This window comes from Xenopus laevis, chromosome 4S (assembly GCF_017654675.1).
Source record: "Xenopus laevis strain J_2021 chromosome 4S, Xenopus_laevis_v10.1, whole genome shotgun sequence".
NCBI classification, from domain to species: Eukaryota; Metazoa; Chordata; class Amphibia; order Anura; family Pipidae; genus Xenopus; species Xenopus laevis.
The window spans coordinates 14,515,626-14,531,560 of record NC_054378.1 but is presented as its reverse complement, the minus strand read 5'-3'; the positions used below and the strand labels follow the sequence as shown (position 1 = coordinate 14,531,560).

The 15,935-nt window shown below is 43.4% G+C and overlaps 1 protein-coding gene across 3 annotated transcripts; it reads right to left on the bottom strand.

Moving 5' to 3' along the window:
* Positions 1-1,552: 1,552 nt before the first annotated feature.
* On the bottom strand, positions 1,553-13,677 carry mdk.S (midkine S homeolog). 3 transcript variants are annotated; one of them, XM_018259452.2, is made up of 5 exons: positions 13,510-13,677; positions 3,702-3,781; positions 3,309-3,470; positions 2,396-2,557; positions 1,553-1,927 (listed from the first exon to the last, which is right to left on the bottom strand). In XM_018259452.2, exons 2-5 carry the CDS (start codon positions 3,778-3,780, stop codon positions 1,902-1,904), a joined length of 429 nt encoding a protein of 142 aa, XP_018114941.1. In that variant the 5' UTR covers position 3,781; positions 13,510-13,677; the 3' UTR covers positions 1,553-1,901.
* Between the last annotated feature and the right edge of the window lie 2,258 nt (positions 13,678-15,935).

The following is a 15,935-nucleotide window of genomic DNA, read 5'->3' as shown; positions in this document are numbered from 1 at the left end:
AAATGGCACAGTGATTCCCAGCATTAAATGGCACAGTGATTCCCAGCATTAAATGGCACAGTGATTCCCAGCATTAAATGGCACAGTGATTCCCAGCATTAAATGGCACAGTGATTCCCAGTATTAAATGGCACAGTGATTCCCAGCATTAAATGGCACAGTGATTCCCAGCATTACATGCCAAAGTGCATTATATAGCTCAGTACTTTCCAGCATTAAATGGCACAGTGATTCCCAGCATTAAATGGCACAGTGATTCCCAGCATTAAATGGCAAAGTGACTCCAGGGCCGGATTTACATAGCAGGCGCCCCTAGGCCCACTGTAGTTCGTAGACCCAGTACTCTCTCTTTTATTTGCTCAAATTTTCATCATTCATCATTTTCACCAGAGCAATGGGAATTGGCGCACAGGAAATTAAAAAAACAACTATTGTATCTCATGTGCATCCCCAGTGTTTGTGAACCAATGTGGGTGTGCTTGGGCACAGAGACATAACTAGAGGGGGACAGGCCCTGGCGCGGGACGTGCAGCCGGGCCCCGCCCCCTCCGTACGGCCGGAACAGAGTGGCGCACGAGCTGCCGGGGGGCCCTGAGGGGGTGCGGGACCTGAACCAATCGCACCCCCTGCTCCCCCGGGTAGTTACGCCACTGCTTGGGCAGCATGCCACACCCTAAAATCCTGCCGTCCTAGGCCCGGCCTTGATGGCCTCTCCACAAATCCGGGTCTGAGTGACTGCCAGCATTATAGAGCACAGTAATTTCCAGTTTTAAATGGCAAAGTGACTCCCAGCATTATATAGCACAGGAATTCCCAGCTTTAAAAAGCAAAGTTATTCCCAGCATTAAAGGAGAAGGAAAGTCTGTTATACCAGTGAGCATCACGGAGAGATCTTCTCCCTGCTTTCTCTTTCTTCACACGGTTGTGCATGCACAGTAGAACGAAAAGCCAAACATTAACTAACAAGTCGGCTGTTTCGTTCTACTGTGCATGCGTTTGCCCAGGGAAATTTGGGCTCGTTGGAATAAGCCCGGGTCGGTGCAGTTTTCTGCTGATAGGAGCACTGGCCTGGTGTTTCATGTAAGTCATTAACATTTGGCACCCCCAAGTGCAAACAGACTTTCCTTCTCCTTTAAATGGCACAGTGATTTCCAGCTTAAAATGGCAAAGTGATGCCCAGCATTACATTGCAAAGTGCATTATATAGCTCAGTACTTTCCAGCATTAAATGGCACAGTGATTCCCAGCATTACATTGCACAGTAATTCCCAGCATTAAATGGCACAGTGATTCCCAGCATTAAATGGCACAGTGATTCCCAGCATTAAATGGCACAGTGATCCCCAGCATTAAATGGCACAGTGATTCCCAGCATTAAATGGCACAGTGATTCCAGCATTAAATGGCACAGTGATTCCCAGCATTAAATGGCACAGTGATTCCCAGCATTAAATGGCACAGTGATTCCCAGCATTACATTCCCACTGATTTCTGGGTGCTTAAATGCCCCTTTAACAATGAAAACCCTCAGGAGAAAACACAGAGACAGAGCTACAAATTCAAACTGTACATTTATTAAAAAAAAGCAAATCCAAAAGTAATCTTCCTAAAAAATACAGAAATATAACAAGCCACAAAAGCACGGAGAAAGGGGGGGGCGTAGTGGTATATAGTGTGGCGCCATGGGAGTCGAGACAGGCAGAGTGGCTGTTTCTTTTCTTAGATTCCTTATCTTTTTTTTTCCCTAAAAAAATTAGTGATTAAAAAACATCAGTCTCGAGAGGGGAGGGGCAGAGAGTGCATTTGGAGACAGATTGTAAAGAAGGGAATTCCATGACAAATAGGGGGGTAAGAGGAGTGCAGGTTGCAGAAAATGGTCCGGCTATGGCTTCTATGCTCTTCTACTCCTTCCCTTTGCCTTTCTTGCCTGAAAGACAGAGAAAAATAGTCATGTCACATGCAAAGGATCTGATTGGTCGCTATGGGTTAGTAGACCTGGTACAGAAATATGAAATTACTGTTCTTTTAGCCTTACATTTATATTCAATGAGTATCTAGGACTGGAAATACACTTTGCTCACATATGTCACTATACTTGACCTAAAAGCTGAGCACTCCCCCCCTGCTGTGAGTCTGGGTATGCTTGTTTAGTCACGTGGACCAGTCCTGTGGTGTTTATACAAATGGCCTGTAGATGTCACTGTGCTAAAGACTTATACTGTACATACTTTTATACAGCTTGTGATCTTAGAGTTGCTTACTGTTGTGTAATGGCTGCATGAGCCTGCTAATAACGCACTGTTATATTCTACTCATCCTCGGCTATCCAAAACATAACAAGTACCACAACTGCCCAGGTCTCAGTCGTAGCACAACACACATCATAGACCCTCACCTTTGGATTTGGACTTGGTTTTCAGGGAGCAGGGCTTGGTGGCTTCCACGGTTTGCTGGCAGTCGGCATTATACAGAGCCTTCTTTAGGGTTCCAGAGCGCACCTTCTGGCCAGTGGTGGCATTGCACTCTCCCCAGTTCTCAAATTTGTACTTGCAATCAGCTGCAAAGAGAAAGGTGGAATTAAAGGGGTTGTTCACATTTCAGATAACTTTTAGTATGATGCAGAGAGTGATATTCTGAGACCATTTGCAATTGGTTTTCATTTTTTATTATTCGTGGTTTATTTTAGCAGCTCTCCAATTTGCAATTTCTGCAATCTAGTTGCTAGGGTTTGGATAATATACTGGAAAATATATAGGAGAGGGCCTGTGAAGAAAGACGAGTAATAAAAAGTAGCAATAACAAATTTGTAGCTTACTAACCATTTGGGTTTTTTTTTTGGTGGGGTCAATGACCCCCATTTGAAAGCTGGAAAGAGTGAGAAGAAGAAACAATGATATAATAATATTATAGTAATAATCATATATATATAATAATATATATATGAATGTCCCACAGTGCCCGCACTCACTCTCAAGTGAAGCCAGAGGTGCACGACCAATTATTTTTCATACATGAAGAAGCAGGATCAGCCCTCGCTGTTGTTTGTAATATATATATATATATATATATATATATATATATATATATATATATATATATATATATATATATATATATATATATATATATATATATAATTAAAAAAGCATTAAAAATGAAGACCAGTTGAAAAGTGAATTAGAAGAAGTCATTCTATAACATACTAAAAGCCTTGTTCTGACACATATCCACATATATTCTGATACAGTATTATCTGCCCATCAGATTGGCAGCCACTGGGTCTGCTGTGTGAATGGGAAGCTTCTCACCCCCAAAGGCTTTCTTCCAGTTGCAGGGAATCTTGCACTTCAGCTTACGGGTCTCCTCTTTGCATGTTCCCTCCCGAGTTCCAGCTCCGCAGTCTTTGCTGTTGGGGATACAGCTCCCCCAGGTCCACTCTGTGCAGTCTGACGCCCCCTTCTTACCCTTCTCTGTAATAACATATATAGAAATCAATGCTACAATAGTGACACAGATCCCTATGAGAGGCAATAACCTTCCCTATGGCACTATTGTGGGTGACACTTATCTAGATACTATTGGCCAGCACTATGGTAAAGGAAATTAATACACGTCTGCTTTTATAGAGGGGCATATTCTCTGTTTAAACCAGATTTCCCCTTTATGGGGGACATAAATGGGATCATGGGGCTGTTCCTCACCTTTTTTGTTCTTTGCTGCTTGTGAACTCACGGCCAGGACTGTGATCAAGAGAATGACACAAAATGCTCGTAATTCCATCCTGAAAAAGGAAAATATTGGGATAAGGCACCAAAGAAACCCAATCTTTATAAACAGTGCAGAGCTCAGGGATCAAACTGCCACCAGGATAGGCCTGGGCAGACACACAAGCCACCAACCTCCCTACAGGGGGGATCATGGCTGATTTTGGGAGTCCTATAGGTGCAGGACAGAAGAGGACAGGGGGACCTTTGCCAGGGCAAGCAGTGATAGAAAAGTGAAATATATAAGAAATTAATGAAATCAATAGAACTAGAATTGCTTAATAGCAAATCATATATATATATATATATAATTATATTTATATATATATATATATATATATATATATATATATATATATATATATATCTGTGGATTTTTATCAATGTGCAATCGAATCTGGGATCCGCAGGGTTACTAAAGTGTTATTTCATTAACCAACACTAGGGGTCAGTGTAATGCAAAGGTACAGAACAACCAGCCTGGGTTTCAATCAGGTGGGCTAATTATGTTCCTCTTTGGAGTTGTTCCTGAACCGGCTTAGAGGTTTAGTCTTCTTCATCACCTCCTATAGCCCTCCTGTTGTGTTACCATCCCTCCCACATCCAACAAATCAGAAGCCTTTTAACTCCTTACCTGCCACAGTGGGTACAGTCTATGGCACTGGCTGCCACGCACTATGGCCTATGGGGAAACACATTGCCTGGTAATATCGAGTGACAATATAGTGTTGAATTAACCACTTGCCAGTAGATACTGGGCCCCAAACAAAAATCATTTCAGGTCCTTCATTGCAGAAATATTCTTCAAACTGAAATGCCCTACGCATGTACCAATGCTCTGGCCTTTCCGTTCTGCACATAAAAAAAGTCCTATCCATGGCTTTTATAAATGTTTTTCTGAGAATGATGGGAGACAGGCCCGGACTGGCAATCTGTGGGTTCTGGCAAATGCCAGAGGGGCTGCTATAAGGTCCCATAGAAAGTCAGTATTTAGTGGGCTGGTGGGAGGCTGTTTGGGCCTCTGTGTCCCTGAAATCCCAGGACCTATATTGACTCTCAGTCCAGACTTGATGACTAGTGATGGACGAATTTCTCCCGTTTTGCTTCGTTGAAAAATTTGCAAATTTCCCGCTGGTGAAAAATAGTTTAAAATCGTGAAAGCGGAAAGTTCGCGGAAAAATTGTGAAATTCTAACATTTTCACAAAAAAATTGTGAAATTCTAACATTTTCACAAAAAAATCGAGCAATTCAAACAGTTTCACAGATAAAAATCGAGCAATTGGAAAGTTTTCACGGAATAATTGAGCAATTCGAACGTTTTCACAAAAAAATCGAGCAATTTGAACGTTTTCACAAAACAAATCGAGCAATTTGAATGCAAAATTCATGAAACGGGGGGGAAATCGCGGAAAACCGTGAAAGTGGAAAGTTCACGAAAAAAATCGAGCAATTCGAACGGTTTCACGCAGAAAATCGAGAAATTCAAAAGTTTTCACGGAAAAATTTAGCAATTCAAACGTTTTCACTAAAAATCTAGCAATTCAAACATTTTCACAAAAAGAATCGAGCAATGCGAACTTTTTCACGAAAAAAAGTCACAGGAGATGCGCAAATTTATTTGCCTGGTGGCGAAACGCGAGAATTCAACGCAAATTCATGCCAGGCAAATTTATTCGCCCATCACTACTGATGGGAGCTGTAGTACATGTTGCCACTCTACAAGCTGGCCCATATGAATGATTGGCTCAGACAAGAGCTCACTGACCCCTGACTATGCTGCACATATTACTGTATCTCCCCCCCTACTCAGACTCCCAGGAGATAGCGCAACAACAGGAGCAGCAGCTGAGGCTCTAACAAAGCACAGGGGACATTTCAGGCCACTAATGGGCTCCAGTCCTGGTCAGGAACATTTACACTTTTCTGCTGTCAGCTTTCCCCCATTGCCCGAGGCAATACCTTCCTATAGCCATAGCTCAGTGGGAGTTCATTCATTTACACTCCTTGTCCCCCCCCCCCAGGCAAATTCCACTCACAGGACCCAGCATAGATTTGCCCTTCTCATCGCCTTCCACCCAGGGGGATTCCCATGTGGAGCTCTGACCTGCTTTCTATCCACTCCAAACCCAAACCATTCCTAACTGCCAGGCAGCAGCAGGCACTCAGCACCAGCAACAGTTTATACAGCAATGTGTCAACAGGCGGCGGAATGCAGCCCCTGCCAGAGCAGTTTGTCAGCACAGAGAGGATTCCAGCCCTGCACATATATCAGCCGACAGGAATCCAGCATTCTGTTTTGGAGCCAAATATATCACCGTGCAGAGCCAGGCAGCAATTTACTGAGCAATATATCAGCAGGCCGAGGATTCCAACATAAATTACCCCCATGAAACTGTAACAAGGATGCAATCATTTATGAGACAATGTATCTTTCTATACAGGGGTAGGATACAATATGTCAGAACAAAGCAATCGATCAGCTCAGCAGGCAGCAGGGGCTGACAGTTAGCAGTAGCATCTACATTAGCACACACAAAGGAATGCACAAACATATATCTAGAGGTACTTGAGCCATATAAACATCCGCAGATCTGGGGCAATCATGGGCCAATTACCATCTGCTCTGCAAGAAGAAATGATAGATAAAGCCCTTGTGTGTGTGTGTGGGGGGGGGCTAATAAACACACATACATACCCCTTTTAAACTCTAGGTTCATCTTACAGGATAAGTAAACCTTTAAAATAAGTGAATGTAAAATGAATGAGAGTGTTATTCTAAGCACTTTTTTAATTTACATTCATTATTTATTTTGTTTTTTTTCTAAGGATACATGTACTGTTAATATGAATAAGAAAGAGGCTGCTCTGATGTTCTTCTGCTTCGGAAAGATTTGAGAAAGGTTTCTGTTTTTTTTTTCCTAAGCAGAAGAACATCAGAGCAGCCTCTTTCTTTCTCCTGACAACTTCCTTGACTACTTGGTGGTCAGAATGGTCAGAAACTGACCAGCAGGTGGCGCTGTTGTCACAAAATTCATTTATATGTATCCCATAAAATCTTGGAACAAAAACAAAATAAATAATGAATCTAAATGACAAAAGTGCTTAGAATAGCACGCTCATAAATTTTACATTCACTCATTTTAAAGGTTTACTTATCCTTTAATATTAAAGGGGATGTGTAGGGGGGCATTATAAGAGAGCTAAGTGCCACAAATAGACCCAGTCCTTTTGCTTTTTGTGCCCAGCACTTAGAACTGGAACAGGTCTCTGCTTTCTAGAAACCTGCGTTCGGTAGCTCTTTATTCATGATGGGTAAGCGGAGACATATAAATGCCCTCTCTCCCTTCCACCTCCTACCTGTCCCCTAAGTGTCATGCCGAGTACCAGGAGCCAGAGGCCACAATCAAGTCTTGTACTAACTTAACTGCCTACCCTATGGTTGATGGCACTGGCGGCAATGTGCCCTGCACCAAGTGCCACCAGCTTGCAAGCTGGCACTTGTACTCTGTGTAACTGAAAATGACCTCTATAATCTAGAAGTATATTTAGCAAAGAAGCCTTTTTAAATACCCCCCTGGAACCTTACTTGACATCCAATGGACACTTCCTATTTTAGGATGCCAGCCAATCCCTATAACGTGGGCATGGAGCCTGCTACTCTATCAGTGGACCTAACAGAGAACTGCAGCTTACCCTTCCCCAAAGCTGTGATTGGCTAAAAGTCCTAACCCTGCTGGTTCTGATGGAGGGGCATTGGACACCTCAGTAGTGCAAATAGATCAGATTTGAAGACCAGATTCAATATGGGAACCTTATATAATTTATTGTGCAAAGAGGGGGCTTTTAAAAGGCACTTGCCCCTCTTTAATGTTGATTAAAATACAGGCAATGGAATGCTAAGCAGGGACCATGAAGAGAAACCCAATTTAAAGTAAGCCTTGGCCTATAGATCCATGTTTGGACCCAAAATAAAGGCCAATATCATATTTGGGGCTTGGTATCATATTATGTTAGAGATTTAAAAAACCCAGTTGGTCTATTTTTTTAGGGGACACTAGCCCCGAAATGGAGGAGCGGGTCTTATCTGGCATCTTGGCCAAACATGGAGATCTAGCGGTGCCCATAACTTAGTTGATAGTCTTGTATTTTGCTATGATTAACATTGAATTGTGTGGGTAAATTATATGGATGTAGATCATACTAATGGGGATGTAGATACTAATGGAGTCTAATCAACTTGGGCCACAGGAATGCAATGGATATTCCAGCCAATGACTCCTACTACCTGCACCTCTCAGACAGCATGAGTCAAATGGTTGCACCAGGGAATGAATGACACCGGCCTCATCTTATTTGCCCATGGTGCAGCCTGAGATGATTTATGGTGTTTGGCAAGTAAATACAGGAAAGGTTGTGTAATTGCTTCAGGGGCTGAGATAGCTGGGCAATAAATCACTAGGTGTCTCCACTATACAGGAGGACTTGATGTAAATACCGGCAAATATTGACTTGTTGTGGAAAAAGTAGGGGAAATGCTGGAGCCACACAGCTCCTTCATTTGCTGAACTTAATAGACCGGTTCTTTGTAGTCTTTGTGATATAAACAAATGCATAGGTTTGATGCTTGGGGACATAGAGTGAAAAAAATCTGCCCCCAGTTAGCCCCTTTAATATTTAGCTTCTCCCCTCAAGTAGCACCATAACCACTCTCCTCTGACAGCCCCAGTGATGGATCAGGAAAGCGTCTCTTTGCCTATTCCCTTTAATTGATCAGCACAACTTTTCCACCCAAACACCCATAGTGGATCAGCATAACTTCTTTTATATAGCAGCCCCACAAATGGATCAGCACCATTCCCCTTACATCCCCAGTGATGGATTAGCACAACTTCTCTCCCCCTAAAGCACCTATAATGGATCAGCTCAACTTTTCTTCACCTACATTTCCCCCAATGGAGCAGCTCAGCTTCTGTCCCCCAAAAGCACCTATAACATATATGCACACATTTTCTTCACCTACATTCCCCCTAATGGATCAGCACAGCTTCTCTCCCCCTTAAGCACCTATAATGGATCAGCGCAACTTCTTTTCACCTACATTTCACCCAATGGATCAGAACAGCTTCTCTCTTCCAGCAGCATCTGTAACGGAGCAGTGTAACTTCTCTTTACCTAACTTTCCCTCAATGGATCAGCACAGCTTCTCTCCCCCTTAAGCACCTATAATGGATCAGCGCAACTTCTTTTCACCTACATTTCACCCAATGGAGCAGCACAGCTTCTCTCCCCTAAAAGCACCTTTAACAGATCAGTGCAACTTTTCTTTACCTATATTCCCCCAAATGGATCAACACAGCTTCTCTTCCCCAACAGCACTTGTAATGGATAAGCATATCTTGTTTCCAATGGAAATCCTTGTAATGGATCAGCACAACTTGTCATTGCCAAACAGCCCCTGTCCCTCAAAAGCAGCTTTAACAGATCGGCACAACTTCTTTCCTAAAACAGCCTCTGTAATTGATCAGCACAACATCCCACAACCTCTATAATGGATCTTCTCATTCCCAACAGACTCTTTATGGATCAGCCCAGATTCTCTCCTTCAGGAGCTCCTGTAATTAATCAACACAATATTCTTCACCAACAGTAATGGATCAGCAAAGCTTCAACACAATTATACAGAGGCTGCCCTGTGACGCCAGAAGAACACGCAAGGTTCTACCTAATTCTTTATTTGCACCTGCCGCCGTATCATAATATTTTAATTTACTGTATAATCCCAGTCCAATCGCCGTTACTTTGGAAATCCAGCAAATGAAGTCATGTCATTGCCCAAGGCCTGTACCTTGTGTGTGGATTTTAGGTTCACAAAGATTCTTTACAAAGAACTGTTCTGCTCACATTTCCAAATTCAGGATTACGCACAAATTGCCCAATTAAGTTTAACTGGAAGGCTGGGGAGAGGGGATCTCACTGAGCAGGGAATTCCAAGGTCAGAAGCCTTTGGATGTTGGTCAAATAAAGTATATTAAAAGCTGCATAAATATTTGAAAAGCCACATGAGACAGTTTAATGGCTTTTAATGGAGTGGAGGAGAGCGGCCTGGTTAGCGAGAGCCAACAGTAATGTGAGCAGGAGTAGGAGGGGATTTGTATTTATAGATTCTTTGTGCAACCCAACATAAGGGCTCTTCATGAAATTCTAGTGTATAGATTTCCTAACCTGCTGGGTTGTTGTGGCCTCTCCTCTGAAAGGACTCAAATTCCTTCTCTCCGCTAGTTCCAAAGGCTTCTTTATGTTAAAATACTAGTCAGCTGCATTCAACTGTTTTAAATGGAAACATCTGAGACAAAATGTTAGGATTTTTGCATTTGGATACTGGGGTCAGAGTTTGGATGTCGGAGTCAGGGCTTGAAAGCATGAGCTGGGGTTTGCATTTAGGAGATGGGGGTCTGAATATTGGAGTTGGGTTTTAAAGTTGGGGTTTGTATGATGGATGTTGTAGTCAGGGTTTGGATGTAGTAGTTAGGATGTTAGATAACTGCAGTCAGAGCTTGGATATTGGATTTGACGTTTCCATGTTGGAGCCAGAGTTTGGATTTTGAAGTCAGACTTTGGATGTTGGAGTTGGGGTTTAGATATTGATCAGAGTAAGAAGGTTGGATATGGGGTTTAGATATTGGTCAGAGTTTGGATGTTGAGGTCAGAGATTGGATATTGGACTTGAAGTTTTCTTATTAGAGCCAAAGTTTGGATTTTGAAGTTATGGTTTGGATATTAGAGTCAGAGTTTGAATGTTGGAGTTGGTGTTTAGACAACGGTTGAAGTTTGGATAATGGTCGGACCTTCAGTTGTGGAGTTTCGGTTTAGATATTAGTCACAGTTTGAATGTTGGAGTTGGATTTTGGATGATAAATTTGGGGTTTAGAAGCTAGATGTTGGTGTAAGGGTTTGGATGTTGTAGTTAGGATGCTGAGTACTGGAGTAAGAGTTTGGTTATTGGAGTTTGGACTTGGAGATTCCATACTGGAGTTTAGATGTTAAAGCTGAGGTTTGGATGTTTGAGTAAGGGTTTAAATATTGGTTGGTATTTGGGTGTGTGTGTCAGGTGATGGGTATTTTAGATGCTTTGGCAAGGAGTTGCGGTAGGAACAAATTGTATCTCCACATGGACAGGCAGAGGTAATGCACAAATTGACCAACCAAGGAGGCGTAGGCTTGGCCACAGTTAATTTTATCCTTATTTACTGAGCTGTCTTCACATTTGCTTTGTATGTGACTGTGCTGCTCTGACAAGCCCAAACATGTGCAGAACCAGTTTGTAATTGGGAACTAGGTGGGGGGCTCAGTGGGAGAGCATTGGTTTATAGAGATTTCATGAACATGGAAAACCTTTTAGAAAAATAAGATGTTCTTTCCCAGAAACCCACAAAGTGAGAGCAGCTTTGTGCTCTCCCCATGTTAAGTGTTATATTTCACTCCCAGACAAAGAGCTCCATCACCATACCCTTTATTCCCCTTTAACCACTTGGCCTCCATGCTATCTAGATGCTCCCAAATCCTACATTCTGTCTGTATACATTGTATCTTCCATCCCTGTGCAGCCTTTTCCCATAGCCACCTCTTATCATTGTCCTTATATATAATGAATCCATTACTCCCCTTAGTTTCCCCCTGGGTCTGTGTCCCCTTCTTTCTCTGACTACTACTCCCAACTGTCTCCTGTATGACACTTTCACGCCTGCCACTTACCCCAGTGTGTCCACTTCTCTCTGGGACATGTGATTCCCATAGACTTTAATAAAACCCACAATTGCAGAATCCACATCACTTTGTACATTTTTGTGCTAATGATGTAGATTTGATGTCGTTGGCAGGCAAAGGGTTCATCCAATTTACGGCTTCTCCTTCCATTCAACGTGTGGGCCACTACCAACATCTCCATCCCTTAATCTATGTGTCATCCTCTACTCCTACCTGCTACTTGCCTTACCTCTTCTGGGTGCTCCACACACTCCTGCCTTTTAGTAACTCTCCCTCTTCAGGGCACCCCTTAACTTTTATGTATCACTAACAGTCTTTCTCTGGGCAGCCCTCCCTTCTCCACCCTCCCTCTTCTGGAAACTCCATTATTTCTACCCACTAATTACTCTCTGGGCGCCCCCACCAGATCTCTCCTACCAGATGCTCACCTTCCCTCTTTTCTGCATCACATCTACTCTTACTAATAACACTCCCCCTTCAACCTACAGCTTACCCTCCCCCTTAAAGGTTTCCATTAACGCAGATTTATTTCCCACATACTTCTTTTGAGTACCCCTCCTGCCCTACCAACTACCCATCAACTCTCACTCTGGTAACCCTCCATGCCTTTGTGCTGCTTACTCACTCTTTCTTCTGGGTACTCCTCCTCTGCTACCTACTACTCACTCTCCCCCTTCTGTGTACCCTCCACTCCTACTCACCCAGCCTCTTCTAAGTAACCCCCATCTACTCCTACCTACTAGTCACTCTCCCTCTTCTGTGTATCCTCCTCTCCTACTCACCCACCCTCTTCTAAGTAACCCCCATCTACTCCTACCTACTACTCACCTTCCCTCTTCTGTGTACCCCCCCTCCACTCCTAGTCACCCACCCTCTTCTAGGTACCCCATCCACTCCTACCTACTACTCACTCTCCCGCTTCTGTGTACCCTCCTCTCCTACTCACCCACCCTCTTCTAAGTAACCCCCATCCACTCCTACCTACTACTCACTATCCCTCTTCTGTGTACCCTCCACTCCTACTCACCCACCCTCTTCTAAGTAACCCCCATCCACTCCTACCTACTACTCACTATCCCTCTTCTGTGTACCCTCCACTCCTACTCACCCACCCTCTTCTAAGTAACCCCCATCCACTCCTACCTACTACTCACTCTTCCTCTTCTGTGTACCCTCCACTCCTACTCACTCACCCTCTTCTATGTAACCCCATCCACTCCTACCTACTACTCACTCTTCCTCTTCTGTGTACCCTCCACTCCTACTCACCTACCCCCTTCTAGGTACTCCATCCACTCCTACCGAATACTCACCCTCCCTCTTCTACCCCCAACAACATTTTATCTGTGTGCATCACAGTGCCCCCCCCTCGTACATTGCAATAAACAGTAGGACCCCCTTTGCTATCTTGGCCTTTTCACCGCTCAGCCCCATTCAGCTACATCCAAACCTGAAAGAAATGCCCTACAGTGAGATCTTTTCATCCTGCCGCTCAGCTCCCACGCAAGGTTCCAGAGAAATTTAAGGGGCAACTTGTTTCAGGACCCAAGATGAGAAAAGATCCCCCAGTACCTCTGTTTATAATAACAACCCCCCCTGCATGTATCTCCATAATTCTTCCTCCAGTAATTGCAAGCTTTGTGGTTTAGCTGCTCTTTTACTCTGGAACAGCTACTGAAAACATTCTCTGTGCTCTGTATCACTATTAAGCTTTATATGCAATCAATCAATAAACAATAGATACACAGTTCTATATATTACATAGAGCGCTACACATTGTTCCCCTGTGGAACGGATATATAAAAATATAATGAAAACAATAGAAGTTGGGTAGGAGTCACTTTTTTCATAAAATAAAAATAGTGTCTCTTTGATCAGACTGCGCTACTATGTAACAATAGAAAAGAATGAACAAACGGAAAGGAAAGGCAAAAACTTCCCAACTGCCACCTGAGCCCCTAAGTGCCACCACTTACCTGCCTTTCTGGGTCGTTCCTTGCTTCTGTCTCACTCCTCAATGAAGGGAGAGCGGAGCCTGTTAGTGGGGAATAGGTTTCAGCAGCCTTGGGGTCCTGCACTTCTCTCCTTATCTTCCTACTCCTTTGTGTTCTCCCAACTAGTTTCAGCTAGTCACACAGAAACCTTTCAATTATCTGCTCAGCTGACACCAGTAGGGAGTTTTCCCAAACTCTGACCCTCCCCCTAAAGTATTAAAAAAAAAAAAAAAAGAGGGGAGGAGGTGAGAGAGGAGGGGGCCAGGGGGCTACTCTAGCCATTTCAGCTCATCAAGCTGTGCCAAATCTGGACTTAAAACTCTATGCCGGGGAATAAATGGATTTGGCACTTGAGCCGGTCTATGAGACGTTCCCTGAAATGCTCTGGGCGCTCTCTCTGCCACTTAAAGGGACAGACCTACATTTACCCCCCCAAAGGGCAGCTAGAGGGGAAATAGCTCTGGCATTTGTTTTATGATGGACAGATATTTGTCAGTCCCCTGGGGCAAAACAGATGTAGTGGGGCCTCATTATTTATTGAAAACAGGGCTGCCCGACCCATGGCCCTTGAGCTGTAAAACTCCCAGCAACCCCCTTAACAAAAGCAAAAGGCTTGGCTCCGTCATGTCCAGCTATAGGAGCACGCCCAAAAGGGAAAAGCACCCAATGAATTAATAATGATTTTACTTTGGGGTCCGGTTACCAGTTGGTGTAATACAATTGTTGTCCTTACACTTATATACAGTATCTATATAGGGTGGGGGTTCTGATATGATTGTGGACCAATCACTCTCAGCAGCTGCACTAACACACTAGGGAAGGGGTCCCCAACCTTTTTTTTACCAGTGAGCCACATTCAATTGTAAAAAGAGTTGGGGAGCAACACAAGCATGAAAAATACTACTAGGGCTGCAATGGGCTATATGGTAGCCCCTATGTGGACAGGCAGTGTCAAGCCTGGAATTCAAAAATAAGCTCCTGCTTTGAGGCCACTGGGAGCAACATCCAATAGGTTGGCTAGTAACATGCTGCTCAAGAGCTACTGGTTGGGGATCACTGCACTAGGGTGAGATCACATGGAATCATCGTATCATGTCACTGTCACTGCTCTCACAACATATTGCTGGTAGGGGATTAGAACTCCTGGTATTATAAGGGTCCCTGATCACTGTCGGACTGGGGTCCCACATGAGAACCACAGACAAGCCAGGGACCACCACCAGGATTTCCACCAGTATCCCAACTAGAACCCACACCCGCCTGTCTGCTTCTGGCTTTCCTCCTATAGTTATAGACCCGAGCCCCCCCCCACAATGACATCACAAAAGGGGCAAGCGGGTGCCTATAAAAACCAGAAGCCAGTAGTGTAAAAAGTGAGTTGAGGTTGCCCTGAACCTGCCTGACCCGTGGGTCCCATGTGTATTGGGCCAGCCCCCTCATCACTAATGTCCACTGTATCTCTCTGTCTGTCTCTGTCGATCTATCTATCATTCTATCATATCTATCTATCCATCTATTCTATCGATCATCTCTCTCTCTCTCTCTCAATATCTAATTGTCTATCATTCATCTCTCTCTCTCTCTCTCTATAATCTATTTATCTATCTGTATCTAACTAATTCTCTATCATCTCTCTCTCTCTATAATCTATTTTTACATCTGTTTCTAACTAATTCTCTATCACCTCTCTCTATCATCTCTCTCTATAATCTATGTTTACATCTGTATCTAACTAATTCTCTCTCTCTCTCTCTCTCTCTCTCTCTCTCTCTCTCTCTCTCTCATGTGCCTGGCCATCCATCCATCTATCTCTCTCTCTCGCAAATTATTACTCTCTGTCTCTGTCTCTCTCTATAATCTATTTCTCTCTCTCTATAATGTATTTATCCATCTGTAGCTAACTAATTCTCTATCATCTATCGATCTATCTATTGATCTCTCTCTCTCTAATCTATTTCTCTCACTTTCTCTCTCTATACATAATTTATTTATCTATCTGTATCTAACTAAACAGATAATCATCTCTCTCTCTGTCATCTGCCTAGCCATCCATCTATCTTTCTCTCTATAATGTATTTCTCTCGCTTTCTCTCTCTCTCTCTATCGATAATCTATTTATCTATCTGTATCTAACTAATTCTAAATCATCTCTCTCTGCCTAGCCATCTATCTATCTATCTATCTATCTGTCTGTCTGTCTGTCTGTCTGTCTGTCTGTCTGTCTGTCTGTCTGTCTGTCCGTCTCATCCATCCAGTCCATCTATATCTCTCTCTCTCTCTCTCTCTCTCTCTCTCTCTCTCTCTCTCTCTCTCTCTCTCTCTCTCTCTCTCTCTCTCTCTCTCTCTCTCTCTCTCTCTCTCTCTCTCTCTCTCTCTCTCTCTCTCTCTCTCTCTCTCTCTCTCTCCTCTCTC

What these genes read in the sequence shown, in the direction of transcription:
- mdk.S (XM_041591216.1), bottom strand. Translation starts at nt 9,158, where the DNA reads ATGCTTATCCATTACAAGTGCTGTTGGGGAAGAGAAGCTGTGTTGATC. An exon ending in ATCCATTTGGGGGAATATAG is followed by an intron (nt 3,782 to 9,093) that starts GTAAAGAAAAGT and finishes TTCCTTTTTCAG; the next exon opens with GATGGAATTACGAGCATTTT. An exon ending in AACCAAGTCCAAATCCAAAG is followed by an intron (nt 1,928 to 2,395) that starts GTGAGGGTCTAT and finishes TCTGTCTTTCAG; the next exon opens with GCAAGAAAGGCAAAGGGAAG.